The sequence below is a fragment of the Mus pahari genome (genome assembly GCF_900095145.1).
Source record: "Mus pahari chromosome X unlocalized genomic scaffold, PAHARI_EIJ_v1.1 GL456233.1, whole genome shotgun sequence".
Lineage (NCBI taxonomy): Eukaryota > Metazoa > Chordata > Mammalia > Rodentia > Muridae > Mus > Mus pahari.
The window spans coordinates 5885-31893 of record NW_018391603.1 but is presented as its reverse complement, the minus strand read 5'-3'; the positions used below and the strand labels follow the sequence as shown (position 1 = coordinate 31893).

At 35.8% G+C, this 26009-nt stretch overlaps 1 protein-coding gene and 1 pseudogene across 4 annotated transcripts in view; both read left to right on the top strand.

Annotated features, from left to right (window-relative positions):
- The window catches only part of Vamp7 (vesicle associated membrane protein 7), a 29665-nt gene extending 4435 nt beyond the window's left edge, over window positions 1–25230 (top strand). Inside the window, exons 2-8 of one of the 4 annotated variants that reach the window (XM_029534606.1) lie at window positions 2257–2373; window positions 5953–6010; window positions 7466–7603; window positions 11222–11312; window positions 14469–14536; window positions 22108–22200; window positions 23451–25230. In XM_029534606.1, the coding sequence (XP_029390466.1) occupies window positions 7565–7603; window positions 11222–11312; window positions 14469–14536; window positions 22108–22200; window positions 23451–23519 (360 nt within the window). In that variant the 5' untranslated portion in view covers window positions 2257–2373; window positions 5953–6010; window positions 7466–7564 and the 3' untranslated portion in view covers window positions 23520–25230. Of the gene's footprint in view, window positions 1–2218; window positions 2374–5952; window positions 6011–7465; window positions 7604–11221; window positions 11313–14468; window positions 14537–22107; window positions 22201–23450 lie in introns of all 4 variants that reach the window. The other 3 variants (XM_021188873.1, XM_021188872.1, XM_029534605.1) reach the window with 3 other exon arrangements.
- LOC110314606 lies at window positions 16749–17749 on the top strand (annotated as a pseudogene).
- Window positions 25231–26009: the final 779 nt, after the last annotated feature.

Sequence of the window (26009 nt, the reverse complement as noted above, 5' to 3'; positions counted from 1 at the left end):
GTTACCCCAGATCCTTGGTTCATAATAAAGTTACATGTGATGAAAGCAATCTTTTTTATGTTGCTCTAAAGCTTGATTTTCTTCTTGAAGTTGCAGGTGACCAAGGTTACTATGTTCTCATCTAAGTACCAATCGAATTCCTATCTTTGTATCTCTTTTTGCTCTTGTCTGTTTGACTATATGTCTCTTTAACCCTAGGCAATAGCTTCCTTCCTTATAAAATTGAAGTCACTATTTTCTAGTCCTCATTCTCATCCAACCACTAACACCTGTTCCTTTTAAAGTTTTCTTTCTCTTTTTTTCTCCCGGCCACATTTTCTCAGTTGGTCCTCTTGAGTTTTCTTTGTGGGTCTTTTCTCTTTTATCTTTCCCACAATTGTTGGTTGTGTCTTTGGTTTTATCATTGACCCTATTCTTTTATATACAATGTATCTTGTATGAATTATATTTTAAATGCCAAATCCATATGAGCTCATCTGTGCTAAAAGGGCATAGAATCAGTCCCATGGGGAATTCAATATTTACTGATGAGTTATGAGAGGAAAAAGTCATCAAGAAGAAAGCCAAAGACGCCAAATACATGAAAATGTTTCAAGAATGAGAATTAGTTAGTATGTTGATAGTTCTTGAGAGGCAAAGTAAGGTGATAATAGAAAAGTGACTATTATTTTATAGCATAGAGGGAGGTTGTTGGTGATTTTAGGAAGCATTATATTTTAGATTGTTAAGAGCAAAAGCCAGAGTAGTAATATAAAGGAGGTAGAGAAGCAAAGATAATGTATAGACAAGAGTCTAATAGAATAATAATAGCTATATGGTGATACATGATCGCGGGAGGCTTTTACATCAAGGGAGATAAAAATTATGAAACATTGGTTTGGAAACTATCTATGTACAGAAGAGTCAGGGGGAAAATAAAGACTGCTGAAGACAACCCCAGAGAACAAATTTATTTAGGCAGTAGGAATGAAGAAGAGATCCTACTAGAAGATGAGCTGAAAAGATAGCCTTTGCTTTATGTCCTTCAATGCTGAGATTCTATTTGGGACTCAGCAGATTACCTGACCCCAAGCACTTCATCATTTTCTACTTTGTGTAATAAAGAATGGTTATGTGAATTATTTTTTTCTAGGCTTCATCAGGCCAGATTATTTAACTACAATTTTCAGAACCTGCCCTCTGTTTTAAAAATTATATTTTAAGAGATTATACCACCCAATACAATTCATAGTCTCACTATAGTTTAAGAACCATTGATTTACTTGATGAAATGAACATGTTAAATTATATTACATTGAAGAGTTGATTTGTTAATTTCTATAGTTTAAACCATGAAGCAGGGAAATCTGGCTTGCTATATGAGGAAAAATAAGTATATTCCTATCTAAATGTCAGGAAAGTATTTTTGAATTCATACCCTTTGGTTTTGATAATATTTTGTTTATGAAGGTTCTAACATAAATTATAAAAACACTCTTCTCTTGTGGAAGGTTTGGGTGAATTTCATTTGGTTGCTTTTATGAATAATGCCTCTATATTAGAAGTAATTATCATATTGGCATAATTCATATAATATACATATTATTGGTTCTATGCAGCCACGTGGGTTCCAGAATCATACTGTCTGGGTTTAAATTACCATATTGTTGTAGCTCAGTAATTTTGTGTAAAATAATTAAGGAGTCAGTGCCTGGATTTTTTTAAAAGTACCCTAACCCTAACTAGTATCTATTACAAGGTGAGTACTTAATAAATATGGGTTGTTGTTATTGCTAACAGTGATCTTTGTGTATCCGGAGTCTGGTCTCTGCTAAACTATTTTCCTAGTATAAATTTTCAGGGTGAGATTATTTCATTAAATTGTGGGGGCGTCTTTATGCCACTTTGCTATCTGTGGCCATTGTTTTCCAAAGAGTATCAGTTTCTGCTATAATTTTTAAATGTGTGCACACTGATTTGTAACTATAAGCAGTTTAAGTCATAAACTTGTAGAAGATCTTGAGGTTGTTCACTTTTTTCCTCTTTGATGAGGATGAAACCCAGGTCTACAAGCATACTAAGCTGTGCCCCCAGTTCCTATTAAGTTTTCATTAATTTCTATGCTATAATGACTTGTTCAATACTATTTCTAGATGGATGTAGGTAAATGATAAGGTTTCCTTTAAAAGTTCATGCCTAAGTAATATTCTAAATCTGTATCTTTTTTTACTTTTAATAGATTGAAGTCATGGCCATTCTTTTTGCTGTTGTTGCCAGGGGAACCACTATCCTTGCCAAACATGCTTGGTGTGGAGGAAACTTCCTGGAGGTGACAGAGCAGATTCTGGCTAAGATACCTTCTGAAAATAATAAACTAACTTACTCACATGGCAAGTGAGTTCTGATCTGCATGTGGTAGAGGGAAGGAATGAATTTTATTATAGTCAAAACAGTAGATTTTAGGTAGATTAATTTGACAATCAATAACTTGACTAGCTTGAGAAATGTCTAGTGTTAAGCCATGCATGGTGGTAGTTCATGTCTCTAATCCTACTACTAGATCGCACTATGAGTTCAAGGCCAGCCTAAACCACAGAATGAAACCCTATCTCAAAACAATAGTAAGCTCTGTTAATTAGTAAAGTTTTGTTAGTTATTAATTTAACTTATTATTTATTCTATCAATTGAAATGATATATTAAAGAAAGATATGGAAATGTTATATATAAAAGTTGCTTTTCTAAGATATATGAAATGATACAGATAATTCCTTTTTCCATTCTTTTAGTAAATATTAAACAGTATTTAGCTATCAATACGCACTCTAGCTGGTGAAAGTGATATAACAAGAAATGTAATATTTGCCTTCATAAAGATTATAGCTTAGTGAGGACATTTGTAGATAAGTATAGCAGAGACTATGAAATAGTGACATTCTAGTTAGAAGGAACATAAAACAGACCATTAAGTAGTAATACAGTCATATTTATGGAATTTATAAGTCATTCTCTGTGACTAGTACTCAGAATGATGATGATTAAAAACTAAAGAGATGGGTAGCAGAAAGTCATGCATGGCTTCATAAGGCATATTAAGAGTTTAGATTTACATGTAGGCAGTAGAAAGGCACTAAAGGTTTTTAAGGTGTGACAGCTTTTGCTCTAGAATGATACCATAGTGGCATATTAGAGATGCCAGTAGATGGAAAATCCTAGTAATCAAGTTTAAAAAATACCTTAATTTTCCATATGGATGCTTAAAATATTTTAATACTTAATCCTTATTTCTTTACTTCTTATGTTCAGGAAATCCTTATTACTTTATAGAGCTAAGCCCTTTTGCAAGTTAGTTAAAGCTACTGTGACAAAGACACTGAAATATAAAATTAACATATGTGAAATAGCCCAGAGATGAGTGAATCATAGCTAGTGGATTGGCTCTGACATCAGTGCCTTCCAACTTTTGCCAAAACAGCTTCTTTTATTGTTATAATGTCTTGGTGTTTTTTCTGGTGTTTTTAAAGGCACGGGTCAGAAGTGTCCTTGCATTTTACTATTTAAAGCTTTTGCTTACATTTTTTTTCATCCTCACTATATAGTCATGTAGTCAAGCTACATAGGAAGCTAGGAACTGCCATCTTTGACTGTGTGGTTTTAGGCTTAGGTAAAGCTCTTACTCTGGAAAAATTTATTATAGTAGAGGATTACTTTAAGTGTTCCCTTTTACTTCTCCAGTCATCAGAATACCTGGATGAACTCTCTTTCTCAAATATTGAACATCCCTAACTCTAAAGACTTATCTGGTTGCTGTGTTTTGCTGTATGTCCATAGTTCCTGGGTGATGCACAGTCCATAGGAACAAGACATATGTTTTCCCTGCTATCATCCTCCTATCAACAATGTTGAAATAAGAACAGGATCACTGGAATGAGAATTACAAACTTTTATTTGTAAAAGAGAATAACAAAAAACATAGAAATCATTTCTTACTATCAGTGATCAAATAATTACTTCACAACCATTTGGAATGGGGTATGGTTAGTGATTCTACTTTCTTGGAGAAACTCCTCATCTTTTTTACCAGACTTCTATAAATGTCAGAAAATGTGTCATCTTTGAGAACTTAACAGGTTTTATAGGGGCTGGAGAGAAGGCTCAGTGGTTAAGAGCACTCACTGCTCTTCCAGAGGTGTGTGTGTGTGTGTGTGTAAAATAAATCTTTAAAAGAAAAACAGGTTTTATAGTCGACATCATAACAGTTTAGGTTTAGGGGCCCAGAGATTGTAATAAGGCTTAAATAATCTCAGTGTCTTACGAGTATAAATTTATAGTTTATTCAAAACATTGCATGCTTACAATGTATGTGTTGCTAATCAGTGCCTATGAAAATGCTGGGTAAAAACATGGAATTCTTTTAGAGTGAGGAAGGGAATATTTCTTCCACTAGTATTATTAGAGCCAAAATTTAGTAACATACCTATCTCTAGCTACAAGGGAAGCTAGGAAATATAAGTACAATGTAAGTTTTAGTAGAAGAAAATATTTTATACATTCTGTGATCTCTAACCAAGTCTTTACCTGCTCCTCCTATGTTTGTTAGGTGAGGTTTAATCACTGAATTGTTTTTCTTTTTCACCCTCTGCCCTGATTTCAGTCACATAATCATATTTGTCATCTCAGTAACTTCTGTATACCAAAATAAAAACATTCACATTGTATATATGGAATATTTTCACTGGTAAGCTAAACCTAAAACTTCAGAATTATATTTCATTTCCTCACCAACTATTTACCTATCTTCTACAAGTTTGTCAGCTCAGTCTTTCTCTATTTTTTTTTCTTCAATGATCTTGTCTTCTACTACTTTAGTCCTTGTTTTGTTTTGTACCCATACTTAACAATTTACTATTCAGTGTTAATTTCTTTGTTTCTTCATAATATTTATAATATTTCTTCCCTTTTATTGTCGTATGGTTACCATACTTGTTTTTAAAAATCTGTTCAGGAAGACAGAGCATGTTTTTAAAATATTAAGTATGATAGATGGAAGTATATGTTGGACTGGAGCTCAGGTGATACTGATTTCGGATATTATCATATAATAGCATTACCTGCCCCAGGCAAAACTGTTTTGAATTTTTTCATTTTTCTCAAAGCAGTTTATAAAATTTTGTATAAACCAGCGTCTACTTACTTTCTCACTATCATCTGTCTAGGCAATTACTTTTTTCCTGTATGTTCTGTACTTTTGTCATGTGAACAGATTTTACTCTCCAATATTTAGTATGTGCTCTTTTATATCCACATTCTTACACTGTCTAATTTTGCACTTTTTCATACTCCTGGCTGACTCTTTGCATCAATCACTTATCCTTTAGAATTCAGATCATATATCACTTTTACTCTTTGATAAATCTACCTGCTTCCTCTGTGTCCCTAGAATACTATATAATACCCCCAATTTCCTTATCAACTTATTTGGCATACTGCATTGTAATTCCTTGTACTATGATCCCCCAAAAAAGCAGGAACTGATGGTTTTACAATCTGGATCCTTACTATCCTGCACATTCACTTGCTCGGATACATGACAGAAGTACAGAGAATTTGCTACTAAAGATGTTTGCCAGGAAAAAGCTAAGCAAAAACCCTATGGCTCACTGGGAATTAATTTTAATTGTTTGTCTCTTCTAAGACATCATCTCTCCTTTAGGCCTTAAGAATCCATTTATGCTTTTCTAGCTAGCATTTTAATGGTTGATGCACATTATTATATTTAGGAAAGAGAACTTCTCATGTTTTATTCCTGTCAGTTTAACCAAAGATAGAAATGCATGAGGAAGGGGAAGATGAAAATGGATTGTATTTGTAATCACGATAGTAAAGTTCGGCATGGCTTATATATAGCTAGAACTTAGAAGTAAAGTAGGCAATGCTTAAAACTACAATAAGTTTTATATCTTTTATTCTACAGTTATTTGTTTCATTACATCTGCCAAGACAGGATTGTGTATCTTTGTATCACTGATGATGTAAGTAACTTGAAGATATATTGCTTTTTCACTATGTATACTAATGCAGCCAATTATTAATTATCTATACCTATGATGGGTAATGGTGATACAAAAAGTATAGCAATTTTTTGTACATTTTGCATTTGTTATAAAAAGCATCTTATGACAAGGTTTGATACTTAAATATGTATAATTCAGTTTTGATATTTTTTTTGCCTATTCTCTCTGAACCTTTATCAACATACAGTATGTTGAAATTGGTGTTTATGATTGTTATTTTTGTTTTCAGATCTTTTATATTTTTTGTTTCAATACATCCTGCCACTCCTTCCAGTCCCCTTCCCCCATTTCCTCCCAGTGTCCCTCCACTTCCCCTTCTCCTTCATTTCTCTTCAGAAAAGAGCAGGCTTCTCAGGGGCATCAACTGAATACGACATAACAAGATACAGTAAGACTAGGCACAAATCCTTCTATCGAGGCTGGGCAAGGCAACCCAATAGGAGGAGAAGGTTCCCAAGAGTAGACAAAAGAATGAGAGCTACCTCAACTCCCACTGTTAGGAGTCCACAAAACCAGGAGGCTAACAACTATAACATATATGAAGAGGGCCTAGAAAGGTTTAACTAAACTTTGGTTTAAACTATGTGGAAATGACGTTCAATTACATTGATCATCACAATGGCTTTTAACTCTGATTTTACAATAAAGTCCAGCTTTATCTGAAAGGACTGATGTGAAAATGTTGGAGTAGATATGTTATCATGTTATCATAGAATCTCAAATGGTCTAAGTTAATCAGTAAAATTCTTTTTTAAAAAAATATTTATTTTCTTTATGTATATGAGTACACTGTAGCTGTCTTCAGACACACCAGAAGAGGGTATTAGATCTCATTACAGATGGTTGTGAGCCACCATGTGGTTGTTGGAAATTTAACTCAGTATCTCTGGAAGAGCAGTCAGTGCTTTTAACCACTGAGCCATCTCTCCAGCCTGAGCAGCAAAATTCTTAAGCTGTGATTTCAGTTGTGAGTTGCCCAGCCTGGGTGCTAGAACCAAACTTGGGTCTTCTCAAAGAGCAACTAGCACTCTTAATAGTGAGCCATTTCTCCAGCCCTCAAACTATACTATTTTTATGGATTTATTGACTGTCTCATTATGTTGGTTCTTGCAATAGATTATGTGAAAGAACTGGAAGAATTAAAAATCAATTTCTGACCCCTGAGGTAATAATCTATATACCATTGTATTTAGATTAGATTTGGCTGTCAGCTTTCTAATTTACTAGCTATTTGATGTATGGCAAGTTAGTTGTCTTTTGGAGTTTTTGGTTCCTGATCTATGAAACATGATCAATTCTGGTTCTTCCTCATGGAGTCACTTGTCAGTAAACATTACCTATTGTATTGTTACCAATCTGCCACATATATTTGTTTGCTTTGTAAATATGAATACAATATTTCTCATTTTACAGGATTTTGAGCGTTCTCGAGCCTTCAGTTTTTTGAATGAAGTAAAGAAGAGATTCCAGACAACTTATGGTTCAAGAGCACAGACTGCACTTCCTTATGCCATGAATAGCGAGTTTTCAAGTGTTTTGGCTGCACAACTGGTAAGGTTTTTCTCACGTCATAGTGTTTTGATTTATATTTTCTTCTTTATTACCTTCAAACACCATGAATCTAGGAGCTTTGATTTGTAGAACACAACATAATAAAGTTTCCCCATTAAAAGACGTAAAGGGTTCATTTTAGTGTAGAAAGATAATTGGTCTTTGTACAAAGTGACAAATATGTGTCTATTTTCATTCTTCTACATACAGACAGCCAGTTAGACCAGCATCATTTATTGAAGATGCTTTCTTTTTTCAATTGTATATTTTTGGTGTCTTTGTCAAAGATCAAGTGACCGTAAGTGGGTGGTTTTATTTCTGGGTCTTCAATTCTGTTCCATTGATCAATGTGTCTGTCTCTGTATCAATACCATGCATGGTTTTTTAAAAGATTTATTTATTTATTATATATAAGGACACTGTGGCTGTCTTCAGACACTCTAGAAGAGGGAATCAGACCTCATTACAGATGGTTGTGAGCCACCATGTGGTTGCTGGGAATTGAACTCATGACCTTCGGAAGAGCAGTCAATGCTCTTAACCTCTGAGCCATCTCTCCAGCCCACCATGCAGTTTTTATCACTATTGCTCTGTAGTAAAGCTTGAGGTTAGGGATGGTGATTCCCCCAGCCATTCTTTTATTGTTAAGAATTGTTTTGATTGAGTATTCTGGTTTTTTTGCCTTTCCAGATGAATTTGAGGATTGCTCTTTCCATGTCTTTGAAGAATTGTGTTGGGATTTTGATGAGGATTGCATTGAATCTATAGATTGCCTTTGGTAGGATGGCCATTTTTACTATGATAATTCTGCCAATCCATGAGCATGGGAGATCTCTCAATTTTCTGAGATCGTCTTCAATTTCTTTCTTGAGAGACTTGAAGTTATTGTCATACAGGTCTTTCACTTGTTTGGTTAGATATTTTTATATTATTTGTGGCTATTGTGAAGGGAATTGTTTCCCTAATTTCTTTCTCAACCTGTTTATCATTTGTATAAAGGAAGGCTAATGATTTATTTGAGTTAATTTTATATCTGGCCAATTTGCTAAAGTTGTTTATCAGCTGGAGAAGTTCTCTGGTAGAATTTTTGGGGTCACTTATGTATATTATCATATCATCTGCAAATAATGATATATCGATTTCTTCTTTTCCAAATTGTATCTCTTTTTGTTGTCTTATTTTCTAGCTAACACTTTGACACTAGCTAACACTGTATTGAATAGATATGGGGAGAGTGGGCATCCTTGTCTTGTCCCTGATTTCAGTGGGATTGCTTCAAGTTTGTCTCCATTTAATTTGATATTGGCTGTTGGTTTGCAGTAAATTGCTTTTATTATGTTTATGTATGGGCCTTGAATTCCTGATCTCTCCAACACTTTTAACATGAAGGGTGTTGTATTTTGTCAAATGCTTTTTTCTGCATCTAAGGAGATAATCATGTGGGGTTTTTTCCTTGAGTTTGTTTATATAGTGGATTATGTTAATGGATTTTTATATATTAAACCAAATTTGCATCCCTGTGATGAAGCCTACTTGATCATGGTGAATGATGGTTTTGCTGTGTTCTTGAATTCAGTTTGCAATAATTTTATTGAGTATTTTTGCATCGATATCCTTTTTTTTTTCATAAGCTTAAATCCACTAAACATGTCACCTGGGCTTTTAACCTATATATAAACCTTTTTCTCATCCAAGTTTGATTTTTGAATATCTCAAATTAGTCTTGTGAAAATCTGTTCATCTGCATAACTTCCTCATTGTCAACTGAATTGATGGTGTGTGTGTGTGTGTGTGTGTGTGTGTGTGTGCGTGTGTGTGACTCTGAAATGCTACCATAGTCAAAATAAAAAGCCTTTCCATTACCTTAAACTTCCCCCATCCGCCTTCCTAGTAAGTCACCAACCCAAATATTATAACCCAGGACATTACTGATCTATATTTTAATCTCTGTAGATTAGTTTTGTCTTTTCTAGATTTTTCTTTAAGGACAGTCAAAAGTAGGTACTCTGATGGGTCTTGTTTCTTTCTCTCTCATTATAATGCTTACACTACTTATCCTTGTTGAGTAAGTCAGCTTATTTTCTTTTTCTGCTAAGCAATACTATACAGATAATGTTTTACCTATTTATCTGTTGATAGACATTTGTGTTGCATGAGTCAAGCTCTGTGAATCTCAAGTCTTCGTGTGGACATACATTTTTATTTCTTTGGTAAATAGCTAGAAATTAAATTTCTGGGCCATATGGTAGATAATATGTAATTTAAAAATTTATTACACTATTTTTCCAAAGTTATTGTGCCATTTTAAATTCTCATTAGCAGTTCCAGTGTTTTTCACTTTTGTCAACATTGTTTCTGTCATTCATTCTTGTCATTTTAGTGGGTATATATTGGCATCTCATTGTGTTTTATCTGCATTTTTATGCTATAAATGATGGTCAGCATCTTTCAAAATACTTTTCTACAGAAGTGGATGCTCACAGTCAGCTATTGGATGGAACACAGGGCCCCCAATGGAGGAGCTAGAGAAAGTAGTACCCAACGAGCTGAAAGGATCTGCAACCCTATAGGAGGAACAACAATATGAACTAACCAGTACCCCCAGAGCTGTGTCTCTGGCTGCATATGTAGCAGAAGATGGCCTAGTTGGCCAACATTGAGGAGGAGAGGCCCTTGGTCTTGCAAAGATTATATGCCCCAGCACAGGGGAATCCCAGGGCCAGGAAGCAGGAGTGGGTGGGTTGGGGAGCAGGGCAGGGGGAGGGTATGGGGGACTTTCGGGATAGCATTTGAAATGTAAATGAAGAAAATATCTAATAAAAAAGGAAAAAAAGATTATTTGAGTGCAAAGATATAACCTCTAACTATAATTTCATTGTGAATATGGAAAACTACATTTTAAATTAGTTTATCTTTTCCTATTTTTAAATATATTCTAAGTAGCAGCAAAACTATTAACTGGTTTGTTATTAGCTCCAAATCTGTGTTTGATTTTTTAAAATTACTAATTTCCTCCCTATAACAAATATAGATAATGCAAATATCTATATCAAACAGTTTTATAGTGGATTAAATAATATTGTAATATTTATAGTTGTTAGCATTGAATAATAATATCAAAATATATACTATCATCAGTGTTTTAGATTCTAGTTCTTGTGAGAAGCCAATTTTGTGATCATATCAGATAAAAGAACAGATTTTTTTAAAAAGTGAGCATACCTCTATTTCATAATATTAAAGAAGTGAAGAATCAAGGGTGCCTTTATCTTACCCTGTCCCTCTTCATCACAACTATAGTCATTTTTAGATTTCTCCTTCCTTCTTTTATAAGCACAGATTATCCCCTCACTTCTGTCCTAAGAGTCTCATATATTTCATATATTGTAACGCATTTACTGAATTTTACTTGAAATAATATATTTATACTAAAATGCATTTAATATGATAGCAAATTTTATATTGCCAATATTTTTCCTAAATCTAAAACTATTTCTCAGATATATGTTTTTATATAGTAGAACCTATAATTGAATAGCATTCTTCAGTATAGGTTGTTATTCTTTATTATTATAAATAATGCCTTAATATTGCAAGTTAAAACTTATTATCTTGTAGAAGCATCACTCCGAGAATACGAGCCTAGACAAAGTGATGGAGACTCAAGCACAAGTGGATGAACTGAAAGGAATAATGGTCAGAAACATAGGTATGTTTCAATGGCATAGTTTCCCTTCATATGAACACAATTAACAGTGGACAAGATTTTAGTCAGATTACTGTAGAGAGACTGAAACAGCACTTCCTTGTTTTCACCATGTAGGTCAGTGGTTCTCAACCTTCCTAGTGCTGTGACTCTTTAATACAGTTTTTCATGTTGTGCTGACCACATCCATAAAATTATTTTCATTGCTTCTTCATAACTGTAATTTTGCTACTGTTATGAATTATAAATATCTGATATGCAGGATATCTGATTTATGACCCCACAGGTTGATAGCTACTGACCTAGGTACTGATATCTGGTCTTGCCTTTGTTGGGTGTGTGTTTTGTTCCTTGGTTTCTGTTGCCCTCTCTGGTTCTTAGGAGGGTATGGTGATTGTCGCCTGGTAGGGAATGTTTCTAAGTATTCCACTGGGGGTTCCTGGTTCAGTATGTTTCTAGGTATTGGGAACTGGCAATTAGGAATGGGAATGAGCTAGAAGAGAGAGGCTGAGGGGGTCTACTGAAGGGAGGGTAGGAGGTTGTTTCATTATCATCTGCTTAGTACCCTGTGAATGGAGGCAAGAGGCCACAGCAGGTAGTCTGCTACAGAGGTGGGTATGAGACTTGGATATTGAACTTGGAGGAAAGGAAGGAAAAATAAAGAGTTGAAGTTCACCTACCTTCTTCAATGGCCTATTTGTTCCTCTGGAAGGCTTGGCGGTGGGTAATGCCTTCTGGAGTTATGGGGCTGGAACAAAGCCATGAGTGTGGGAGAATATTGGAGAAGTCTATGTGATCCTTTAAACTGGTAGCCAAAAGGGAGGGTAGGCCACAGTAGGCGGTCTGTTATAGAGCTAGGAGTGAGACTAGGGGATTAGATTTTGAAGAAAGAAGAGAACATTGAAGATCTGCAGGTAGCCCTACTTGCTTCCTGGGCCTGTATATTAGGAAATGTCTTTGTTATGGTGACTATTGCTGCAATGAAACACCATGAACAAAAGCAACTTGAGTAGGGAAGGTTCTATTTGTCTTACACTCCTACATCAAAGGAAGTCAGGATATGAATTCAAGTAGGGCTGTAACCTGAAGGCAGGAGCTGGGCTATAACCTGGATGCAGGAGCTGTTGCAGAGGCCATGGAAGGGTGCTACTTACTGGCTTGTTCTCTATGGCTTGTTCAGCCTGCTTTCTTACAGAACCCAGGATCACTAGCCCATAGTGGCCCATCCTACTATGAGAGAGTGTGGGGAGTGTGGGAGTGTGTCAGGGGTTGTTAGCTTACTTGTTCTCTCCATTTATGGTGTCTTTTTTGTGAGACAGTCTTCTGTTTCCTAGCTGTTCTCAAACTTATTATTTACCTAAGGAAGAATTTGAACTTCTGGTTCTCCTGCTTTTTTGTTTTATTTCTGTTATTTTAATACCCTGAGGAAAAAATCTTATAGAAGAAAAGGCTTATTTTAGCTTATAATTTCATGTTATAGTCTATCATAGCAGCAAATCACAAAGGCAGTAGCTTGAAACATCACATCTACAGTGAAGAATATAAAAGAATAAATGCATGCATTCTTAGTGCTCATCTACCTTTCTCTTAGATGTCTCAGCCAAAAACCAGTGAATAGTTGCCACCCATATTTTGGATGGGTCTTCTTGCATCAATTAAGGCAATCAAGACAATTCCCCACAGATATACCCACAATCCAATGTGATTTAGACAATCTTTCATTCATACTATCTTCCTAGGTGATTCTAAGTTGTGTCAAGTTGTCAGTTAAAACTAACCATCACACCCTGATTTGACCTCCATAGTGGGGATTACTGGTGTGTGTACCAGTTTATGCAGTACTAAGGATTAAATCCAAGGTTTATGCATGCTAGCAAAGAATTCTGCCAAGTGAGCCACACCCCAGATCCTCTTGTGATGTCTTTGTTTGACTTTAATACCAAGATAATACTGGACCCATATAATACGTTGAAAAATATTCCTTTTTTTTTTTTGATAAATTCCTGATAAATTAGTATGTATTTTTCTTGAAATATTTTATATGGAATTCATCTTTAAAGCTATCTAGGGATTGATTTTTCTTATGCAGAGTTTTGAATTTTTTTAAGATTTATTTTATGTATATGAGTACACTGTAGCTATCTTCAAACACACCAGAAGAGGGTGTCCATTACAGATGGTGTCCATTACCATCATGTGGTTGCTGGGAATCGAACTCAGGACCTCTAGGAGATCATTCAGTATTCTTAACCACTGAGCCATCTCTCCAGCACCCAGAGTTTTGAAATTATTGAATCTCTCTTATTCGCATTTTAATTTTTTAAATTATTTATGTGTGGCACCTGGTACATGCCACAGTGTAGATGTGAAGATCAGAGGACAACTCTGTGGAGCCTATTCTCTACTACATTTATGTGTATTCTGGAGATTGAATTCAAGTTGTCATGCTTGGTGATGAAAAAAATCTTACCTTCTGGGTTGTCTTGCTGGCCTCAAAACTGCATATGTATTTTAAGGATATGTAATGATTATGTTTACAAGAAGAAATCAAAATGGGAATTTAGATGACCTCAAAAAAATAGAGTGAGCATTGTTTAATGCCAGAGAGGTACCATCTTGAGTTCTAACATCACGGTGATCATGGCAAAGGACCCAGTCATTCAATGACCAAAGTTCAAAAGAACACTGTTTATATTCTCCAGTTTGGGGCAGAGGGGTGGTGTAATGATAGGGAAAGGGAGGCGGTGTTTATTAGGGGCAGAATGGGCAAGTTACCTATTTCCATAAATAAGCTGTTTGAGAAACTCCTTGTTTGTTGTCTCCTTCTGCAACTACCTGTTGTCTTGAATTGTGGTTAGCTGCTTTTTTTCTGTAGTCAAATGGTGACTTCCTAGAATTTTGATCTCAGTTTTAGGACCTTGGCTTTAGTAGGTGGGTTTCTTTATTTCTATTGTAAAATGTTAATTTTTTTATTTTTTATTTTTTTTTCGAGACAGGGTTTCTCTGTGTAGCCCTGGCTGTACTGGAACTCACTCTGTAGACCAGGCTGGCCTCGAACTCAGAAATCCGCCTGCCTCTGCCTCCCGAGTGCTGGGATTAAAGGCGTGCGCCACCACGCCTAGCTTAAAATGTTATTTTTATTTCTAAAAATATTTCCAGATTTGGTTGCTCAACGTGGAGAAAGGTTGGAATTGCTGATAGATAAAACAGAAAACCTTGTGGATTCAGTAAGTATGGAATATATTTTTCCCAGGGTATTAGAATAATTGCACTGATGGCTAAGATAATATGGGAATGGTCTTAAATTTTATATTAAGGTGGTCTGTTTCTCTGTTTCCTTCCTCATGTCTATGATGTTATCATATTATGATAAGAAAGGTAGCAGTGAGATATACAAAACAACCAGTCTCTCAGTAACCATTAATGAAGCTTTTATAATTTCCTATAACTTTGCATTGAAACAAAGCCAAAGGCCTAGGTTGAAATGTGCCATTAATTACTTTTTTCTACTCTCACATATTTCTTTACATTTTCTATATAGTTTATTGCAAGTGCTTTGAAAAAATAAATATGTGGAGATCTTTAACAGATTAAAATTTTTGACATTAAAAGCAATCAGTGATTGGTTAATCATGGTATTAGTTACTTTCTTCATTGTGACAAAATACCTGATAAAAGGAACTTAAAGAAGTTTATTTTTGCTCACAGTGTGGATGTTTAGTCCATTATGGTGAGGAAGTCATAGAAGTAAAATCTTGAGGCAGCTGATCATATTGTGCCTCATATTCAGGAGGCAGAAAGCAATGAATGCAGACTCTTAGCTTGCTTCTCTTCTTTATTCAGTCCAGAACTCCAGGTCAGGAAATGATGCTGCCCATATTTAAGGTGGCTCTTCCTACTTCAATTAACTTTAGATATTTTATCACAGACATGCATACATATCTCCAAGGTGATTCTACTGTAAATATCACGATGACTATAAAAACATCATAATCATATTGATTGTGACTAGCAACAAGACTGTAGTGATTAAGAGCCTGAACTTTAGAATCAGACTGTCAGGATTTTAATACCATTTTCTAGTAATATGACCTTAAGCACATTACTTAACCTCTTTCTGCCTCAGTTGTCATAGTCTATAAAATAGCAATATACCTTTTTCATGGAGTTCTAAGAATTTAACTATATGTAAAATGCTTGACATGATACATGTTATATTCTAACAGGTATTTGAACGTTTGTTATTGTTAATTTTATATTGATATTTAGTAATGGCACGTTGTAGGAGGTTGTATGACAACTGTTGGGTTTTGTGGCATTTTATAAGCTTTTCATCAAAGTATGTGATAATTCGAAGAATGATATAAAGATTTTTAATTTCTATATTTAAAATTTTTCTTTTATTAATTTGTTCTTCTTTCATATATTATAAACCAACTGCAGTTTCCCCTCTCTCCTCTTCTCCCAGTTCCTCCCCCTCACAAACATACCTCCCCCAGATAGACTCCTTCTCCATTTCCCTTCAGAAAAGAGCAGGCCTCCCAGTGATAAAATTTCATATACACTTATAGTTCATTTTGATCAGTGCTACCCCACTTTCCATCCCTGCCAATTCATCCCCTGTTTTTCGCTTGTTTCTCTCCCAACTTTGTGTGCTGAGTCTATTCAGTGCTACCTGTATATGCATTGATATCGGATAGTCTACAGGAACATAGGCAGCCTTTCATGGATGACATCACTAAAGAAAACTGACTCTTCTCCCCTAACAGCCATCAATTGACAATAGGTCTTTATTTGAGGGTGGAATTTTATGAGCTCCTCCCCCATCCCTCATCCATGCTTGGATTTTGGCTGCCTTAATCTTGTAAATGTATTCACAGCTGCTGTGAGTCCATGCATTCAACGGCTCTGTCATATCTGACAAGAAGAGTTTTGCTGCAGATGTCCAATATGTTTGACTCTTACAACCTTTTTACCCCCTCATCTATGATGCTCCCTGAGACTTATGGAAGAGAAAGTGTGATATTGATGTCCCATTTTGAGATGGGCAGTCCACAGTCTGTTATTGTCTGCATGCTAACCAGTTTATGAGTCACTTTATTAATCACAGTATGTTGTAAAAAGAAGCTTCTCTTGTATCGGTTGGGAGATACACTAATATAAAGAGAACTTAGGGGGCAGTTTATTCTTTATAGCCATTTTGCAGAATAATATTAGGTCACCTCCTCATGCCTATGACCTAACCATATATGGGGTTTGGGGTCTACTTAACAGACTAGGCATGAGTTCTGTCTTGTGGAGCCAGCCTTAGATTCATCTAGAGATTTAGGTGCTGGATATGTTGGAGATTCCAACATTGATGGGAAATGTGTTGGCAGGGGTAACACTAGTTACGTTCATGTTGAGGTGGTAGTGGTGATAGAAGTGGTGGAAGAGGTCATGGTGTCTCTTCACAGCAATAAAAAAGACACACCGTATGATGAGTAAGATACCAAGTAGAGGTTAAAATACTGGAAACATTTCTATTTTATTAGCTAATTTTCTATTGCTGTGATAAAATGCCCTTATCAAAATCATCATCTTTTTGGATGAAGCAATTTATTTTGGCTTATGTTTCCAGAGTGGTAAAGAGTCCATTATGGTGAAGAGGCATGATAACAAGCATGTTGTGGCAGGAGCAGGAAACAGAGATTATATCATGAAACAGAGATCTGGAAATCTAGACTAAGACTGTATATGCTCAAAGTTTACCCCCAGTGACATACTTCCTCCAGCAATGCTACAACTTCCAAATACCCCTAAGCAGTGTCACTAACTGGGAACCTTGTGTTCAAATGCCAGAGCCCATTGGGTACATTTCTTGTTCAAAGAGTCACATACATTTAACCCTCCTAAAGTCCAGTTTATCGCTAAAATATGGCATCCTAATTATTAGTTCTGTAAGAGGGGATACCTATTTAGATATCCTGAAAAACCAATAGATGGTACCAGTGACTTTCTGCATGCTGTTGTCATACTAAGCACTGTTGACAACTGCAGAACCAGATGATCCACAAGAAGCAGTAGTAGCAAATCAACTCAAACAAAATCAGGAAATGTGCAAACAAACAGCTTAACTTTCCATGCTGGAAAACAAATTTCTAGTATAGGATACACACATACATACACACAAAATAAAAATAAAAACAAAAATAAAAACAAAACTATGTACTGTGGAATTTGATAGGAATACAGTAATAGTAGCCTTGTCTTCAAAATCATGTTATATAGGGACTGCAACAAAATTGCTTTTGAATAACTGAGACATAGAGAAAGACTACTACCCACACTTGCTTTTCTTAATGAGTGCCAACATCTGTTATTCTTAGGATTCTACATAATTATTTTTAAACTGGCATTCTTGCCTAAGGATGCTATTAGGTACCACTAGAATCTGGGTGGAGGAGAGGATACCTATTCTATAAATAAAGTTAATTAAACATCTATGTAATTTTAAAAAAGGAAATACTTTAATATTTTTCTTAATAGTTTAAAAATTTAGATAAGCTAAAACATACTACTTTAATGTTTAACAGTTCAGTAATACTAGCAAGTTGCTTCAGTGTTTTTGAAATAATTAAGGTAATATTTGAATGCTGTTGGTGTTGCATCACAGCTACCTACTGTTGTTAACATGGGTCCTCTGTATCTTTGGATTTACTTGCATGCTTGTACTTGACTTCTTCAGATGGGTAGCTGAACAGACCACCATTTTAAACATTACAAAATTATTTTTCCCTATAAGCATTTTATTAATAGTATAGAAAAGCATACCAAATAACCTGGTATCCCACAACTTATTAACAGTGAAGAATGTTACTTGTGCAGAATCCTATACCAATTAAATACATCTTGATCCAAAGGTGGGCAGAAGGAGACTCTTCCATAGGCAGCTAGGAAGAGCCTCTCTTCTGTACCTGGATGGAGCTTGAGATTTAGGAGACCTCAAAACCTGCCTACACAATGACGCACTTCCTCCAACAAGGCCACACTTATTTTAACAAGGCCATACCTCCTAATAGTGACACTTCCCATGGGCCAAGCATATTCAAACCGCTACATTCCATTTCCTGACCCCCATAGGCTTGTTCAAACATGAGTCTATGGGGGCCATACCTACCCATAGCATAATACAAAATACATTTAGTCCAACTTCAAAAGTCCCAATAGCCTATAAAAGTATAAAGTCTTTTCTGAGATTCATTCAGTCTCTTAACTTTAATCCCCTATACAATCAAAATCAAAAAGCAAATCATATGCTTCCAATATCACAGGGTATACATTACTATTCCAGTAGAAATACTGGACCCAAGGAAGACCAAAACCTTCAAACTCTGTATCTCCATACCTGATGTCCTTTCAGTTTTGTTGACTGCAACACAATTCTTTCTCTTGGGCTGGTTTTATTCCCTGTTAGCAATTTTCCTTGACAGGTATCCCATGGCTCTGGCATCCCTAACATCTTGGGGTCTCCAAGGTAACGTCAACTTCACAATTTCTTGTTCCAGTGTCTGGGATCCACACATGATTGTCTGGGCTCACCCAAAGGGTTTGAGCCACTTTTCCAGCTCTGTCCTCTATAGCACTTTAAGCTCAGGTTAATCCATCCCACTGTTACTGCTGTTCTTGGTGATCATCCCATGGTACTGGCATATCCAATACACTAGAGTGTTCTCTGCTGCAACTAGGCTTCACCAATAGCCTCTCATAGGCTCTCTTTATGGTGCCAAGCCTCACCTCCTTTACATGACTCCTTCAATCCTGGACCATCAACTGCCACTGCAGCTGCACCTTCACCAATGGCTTTCTCTAGCCTCTCATAGTTCCAAGCTTCAGCTGTTCTCCATGACCCCTTAATGCCTTTAAAACCCGTGATGTGATTCTTACACATCACCAAGTCTAGCTGTCATCAAGAAGTCTATCCCTGGAATACAGCTTCTTTGTGCTCTCAGAAAATACTTCCCAGAAGACTTCACCTCAGCAATGCTGGTCTCTTCTTAATCATGGCTAATTCAGGACACCTCTTCTACTTTTCACTCTAAAACCAGAGCTACATGGGAGAAACTGCCACGTTCTGCTGCTTGGTGGGTCTTGAACATGGCCCCCTTGTTCTATTACATCTTCATCAGTTTTTTGGTTTTGATGATTTCCTTCACTACTTAAGCTTGGCTGTCCTGGAACTTGCTCTGTAGTCTAACCTTGTAGTCACAGATCTGCATGTCTCTGTCCCTGAGTGCTGGGATTAAAGCTATGTGCTACCATGTCTGGACCTAAGCTTTTCTTTAAATTATCTTCACAAGATATAAGTTCTGGATTGTAGTTCATTCTAGATATCATCAAGTTGACAACCAAGAATAGCCATCACAGTCCATCCCTTGTCAATTTGACACACAATCATATCTCCTTATATCCAAATGAGAACAATAACCAGGTCATAATAATCCCTAACATGATATAACTATCCCTTGTGCAACTACAGACCCAAAAATAAGCTTAGCTGAGTGGTATCTCACCCTGGGGTCACCACTCCCTTAATTCTATTTAATATCCTTGAACACAGGATTTAGTTCCATCTCACTTCCTGGTGCCTCTTTAATCTTTGAAGAATGCATTTTGTATTTTTCTTTTCTAACCTTGCTACACTTGATCAAAATGCTCCTAAGGGTGAACCACAAGGAAAAATTCTAAACTGGGGTTTTTTTTTTTTTTGAAACTTTCTTTGTCAATGCAATTAATCAAAACCTCTTTACCTTAGCCTCAGTCAGACTTTTGGGACAAGAGCAAAAAGCAGCCACATTCTTCACCAAAATATCACAAGAATGATCTCTAGGCAACATACTAAAGTCTTCTCTGAAACATCTTGAGCCAAGCCCACAAAGTTCAAATCACCCTCAGCACCACTGTCTTCCATGTTCCTACTAGGATGGCCCACTGACCCCAACTTTTTTTCTTTTTTTTTTTTTTTTTTTTTTTGTTTGTCGAGACAGGGTTTCTCTGTGTCTCCCTGGCTGTCCTGGAACTCACTCTGTAGACCAGGCTGGCCTCGAACTCAGAAATCCACCTGCCTCTGCCTCCTGCGTGCTGGGATTAAAGCCATGTGCCACCACGCCCGGCCCACTGACCCCAACTTAAAGCATTCCACTGCTTTCAAAATTCACATTCCTCTAGGCAAAAATATGGTCAGGCCTATGATAGCAATACTCCAGTGCCTGATACCACTTCTGTCTTAGTTAACGCACCACTTCTGTCTTAGTTACGGTTTCATTGCTGTGAAGAGACACCATGACCAAGGCAACATTTATAAAGAACAACATTTAATTGGAACTGACATAGTTTAAGAGGTTTATTCCATTATCATCATGGAAGGAAACATGGCAGCATCAAGGAAGACATGGTGCTAAGAAGGAGCTAAGAGTTCTACAACTTGATCTGAAGGCAGGCAGGAGACTGTCTTCTGCAGGCAACCAAGAAGAGGCTGTCTTCTGCACTGGGCAGAGCTTGAGCATTAGGAGACCTCAGAGCCTGCCTACACAGTGACACACTTCCTCCAACAAAGCCATACCTATCCTCAAAAGGCTGTATCTCCTAATAGTGCCACTTCCCATGAGCCAAGCATATTCAAACCACCATGTTATGTCTACAAAAATTATAAAAAGCTATAATATTTACTCTATTTTTCTTTCTGTCAAAATTGTTACACTGATCCATGACATGTTGATTGACTGTGTAAATACATTAGTAAATTGTCTGTTTTGATTATTATATAATAATTCATTATGGCTTATGGATATTTTAGTAGTTTCCACTTTTAGATGTGAAAAAATAGCCCAAGACATTTTTATATGACTCTTTTGAGCTTTCACATATCTTTTGTACAGTATACCTAGAAGTAGAATTGCTAGGTAATTAGTACATTTCATTATTTGTTTACCTATTTGTTTTAAACTTCTTGTGTCTTGGTGAAAATGCTTTACTCACTGAAAAAGTGATGATTGAAAAGAAAATGGATAACTGAAGGAATATGACCCTATGGGTTTTTGACAATAAATAAATATATATGTTCCTAGGAAAATCAAACATTTATATGCGTGGTTCAAAGCCCAAAGATCATGTTGTATAGAATCAACTAATATGCTTGTAACCAGTTGGTTTAGAATAAGACTTTCTTATTAAAAATTTAAAATAGAAAATGTTTTCCCCCTAAAATAAAATCACTTGTTCATTCAACACTATGTACATTGCTACAAAGAGAAGGGAAAGAAGTAAAGCCTTGTCAGTGAGTTCCTATTGCTTATTATAGATTTCAAAGAACTCTGCTCAGGGTAAGTACTAATTCTGAATGACTTGAAAAGAGAAGGAAGGGAAAAAAGACATTTGAATTTAAACAGAACTAGTGAAAATAGGGCTTGGACTCTGGTTCAGTAGTATAGTTCCTTGTTCTCTCATTACCATCTTTTCTTCTGTCCAAGTGAATCTCCCTTGTGCTTGCCCTGCTCTCTCCCCCCCCCCTCCAACTCTTACCTACTGTTTCCTGCCTAAGTTCATTGGCCAAAGGGTTTTTTTTTTATTGACAGGTAAATGCTTTTATAGTACATGGCACAAGACATTCTCTTTATATTTCTTATCTTTTATGATCAGGGGCTCTGGGTTCCACCTTTAGAACCATAAAAGTGAGAGTTTATTAAAATAAAAATTTGCAGGTTGTTACTACAAATCATAGTCAGTGTGAAGATTAAAACAACTGATGATTGTTTTTTAGTCTGTCACTTTCAAAACTACCAGCAGAAATCTTGCTCGAGCCATGTGTATGAAGAATATCAAGCTCACTATCATCATCATCATTGTATCAATTGTAAGTTTTTCTCTCTTACATATGAGCTCATTTTCGACTCTTTAAGAAATTGGGTGCTGGGATTCTTTAGTAATGATTATCACTCCAGTTGTGCTACATTCATCAGGTTTTTGTTTTGTTTTGTTTTGTTTTGTTTCGAGACAGGGTTTCTCTGTGTACCCCTGGCTGTCCTGGAACTTACTCTGTAGACCAGGCTGACCTGCCAAGTGCTGAGATTAAAGGCGTGCACCACCACTGCCTGGCACATTGTTTTTTTTAAAGATTGATTGATTGATTTTACATATATGAGTGCATTATAGCTGTCTTTAGACATACCAGAAGAGGGAATCAAATCCCATTATAGATGGTTGTGAGCCACCATGTGGTTGCTGGGAAATTTACTCAGGACCTCTGGAAGAGCAGTCATTGCTCTTAACCACTGAGACATCTCTCCAGCCCTACATTCACCTTTTAATCATAAAGTATATGACCAGGAAATATCTTTTCTTGTGAAATTAGCATTAAATATCACCCTCCACGTAAATTCTTTTTCTCCCTCTTGAGAATTTTCGTGCATAATGAGATAGATAAAATTCAGGTTGAAGAGATGACTCTTGCTCTGTAAGCAAGAGGACCTAAATCCAAATTTCCCAACACCAACCTAAAAGTCTAGACATAGCCATGGGTGCCTGTCACCCCAGCGTGTGCAATGTAGACATGTAGATCCTGGGAGCTTGTTTAGTAACACAACGTAGTTGAAAAGGTGAGCTTCATAATCAGTGAGAGCCTTGGTCTCAAAAAGTAAATAGGAAAACAGTAGAGGAAGACACTGAGGGTTCTCTGACTTCTGCATATACACTGACAAGTGTGCATACCCGTGTATACACAGACATACATTTAGTATGTAAAATTTTCAACCAGTTCAGTCTATTAACAGAATTATGTAGGAATTAATATGTAATTTCATCTATTCAACTAACATTTGTCAGCTATGTGATATGTTTTGCATTGATGGTCGAAGAAGCATAGTGTGTACATACACTTGTTTCATGGTATATAGAACTGTAAAACTGCATGCCACCATATTTTAGATGCCAACATTTTTAAAAGGAAAATAATAAAATCTGTCTTCATAATACTTATTTTTCATATAGTTTCACTATTGGTTACATTATTGAAGAGCTATTACTCTCCTAGTACTGGTAGTTTTTTTTTTTAATGAACCTTGTGATGGAGTCATGTAAGTAAAATTGCTTTCTTTCTCCTTCCAGGTGTTCATCTATATCATTGTGTCACCTCTCTGTGGTGGGTTTACATGGCCAAGCTGTGTGAAGAAATAAGAAAGAAAAAATTACCCTTAACCAAGGATATGAGAGTGAAAGTAGATAAAGGAAATTAATGTGACTCTGGCTTTTCACTATTCTCAGAAAATGCCAGTTTCTTTAATCTTTTTTTTTTCTCTTTTTCTTGTTTTAATCTTTGCCTGTCATATGGTTTATGTTAATTAATTTCACATTGAATCATTATTCACATGAGAAAGGGCATTTATTTGTTTCTTTAAGTAGAACCTTCTACTTAGAAAGACATTTTTGCTTTTAATATACAAAGCCTTTGCCAAGGTGGAAACCACCAAACTTATGACCTGTCTGCTAAAACTGTCTAGGAACTTTGTAGGTTCACACAAAATGCTAGGAAATGGATTGCATTACTAACATCTCATTTTAATCTCTTTTGTTATGGGAGAATTTTAGGTGCTTCAAAATAATAAATAGCGAATTTTGAGAATTGTAATAAATTGTTAGTGCTGCTTATAACCAGGAGTCCATACAAGTAATGTAGTTAACATTGAATTTTTATTTCAATATTGTGGGAAACATTTTGATAACCCATTAGAAGCACAAGAATTATCTTTCTTTCTCCCAGAATTTACTTTCTGAAATATAGTTCAGTATATTAGTTTAATACCTTCTGTTTATCCATTACCAAGTTGAACTGAGATTAAGTTGAGGATTATGGGTTTTACATATTCTTTTTTTCTTCTGTACATATTTGGGACAAACATGTTGTTAATAAAATTCATAATTGAAGAGAGGGGAGGCAAATACCTCTGTGTCACCAAAGAAAAAGAATGGAGCAATACTAAAAGTGCTCGCATTTTAACCTCACAAAAATGTGGTAATGTAGGATGTTTTTCCTGTTCTGGGAAAAACCCAAACTGAATACAATTAGAAGTCAACTCCAGGATTTGGATTTGACTTCTTTTGAATAATGGTATGATCTTTCTTTATGGTTTAACTAATTCTTCAATCAGCCTAGTTTTGAATAATTGTAAAACCTGAAAGAGAATAGATGGTATAATTATATAGAAATAATACAAAATATCTTAACATACATTTATTGTAGTAAAAGAAAATTTGAGTGTAATGCTGCTTCATCTACTTTGGTATCAGTCATTTAGTAGTTTATGTCTATCTGAGAAGAAGAAAATTTTTATCCTAGATATAATTGCGTTTATCAACAGGTAAAACTAAGTGAATAACCATTACTGAAGAAGTGATATTACATTTTACTCTTTTCTCAATGAAACAATAAATTAGTATTTTGAACTCAGCCAACTATTAGCCTAGTCATGTGCCTTGAATATCTATGTGTCCTATAATAAGGAACCTTCCACGTTGATGCTACCTGCTTCTTTTTTAAAAAAATAATGCACATAGGAACACTTCTTTTGTTCATCAGGCATAACACAATTGTTCTTTCTAGACATTTTTATGAGCACTATTCATTGTAATTATATAATTATTTCCTATTAGGAAATACATTCATTCTTAAAAAAAAATTTGACATTCCCAAATAATAATTTCAAATAAAGGCTTAAAATTTATTCCCCTTTCTTATAAAACCTGAATAAAATTTTTTGTGCATGCTTTAGGGTTTAATTACTTAAGACTTTCTTGTTCTGTTTGTAAGTAGGAATGCTTTTGAAGGCACAAGTCTCCTTGTAAATGATACACAAACTAAAGACATTAATAAAAGTTAATACTACATTGAGTTTCTTCTTTAATAAGTTCTTAGTATAGTATTATTTTAATACATTTAGCCATGGTGTGTGGAGAAAATGATTTTATTTTCTTTAAGGATATACCAAGGTTTACATCGTGAATCTTTTTCCATAATGATTTCTGGAATTGGTAGTTCAAAGGGTTAGGGATATGGAGTTAGAAGGTAATGGAGAGAGGGAATAGTATTACTTGTATTAACCAAATTAGTTGGTTAAGGTTGGTATGAGGGTTAGGCTGAGGATTAATGTTAAGGTTGTGAGGGTTAGAGAAATTCCAGTTACAAAGGTAGAGTTAGAGTTAGGGTTTGGTTAGAGGGTTACACTGAGGATTAATGGTAGAGATGTTAGGGTTGGGCATATCCGGTGTCTTAGTCAGGGTTTCTATTCCTGCACAAGGCATCATGACCAAGAAGCAGGTTGTGGAGGAAAGGGTTTATTCAGCTTACACTTCCCACACTGCTGTTGATCACCAAAGGAAGTCAGGTCTGGAACTCAAGCAGGTCAGGGAGCAGGACCTGATGCAGAGGCCATGGAGGGATGTTACTTACTGGTTTGATTCCCTTGGTTTGCTCAGCTTGCTTTCTTACAGAACTCAAGACTACCAGCCCGGGAATGGCAACACCCACAATTGGCCTGCCACCCCCCTCCCCCCTCACACACACACACTCTTGATCACTAATTGAGAAAATGCCTTACAGCTGGATCTCATGGAGGCACTTCCTCTACTGAAGCTCCTTTCTCTGTGATAACTCCAACCTGTGTCAAGTTG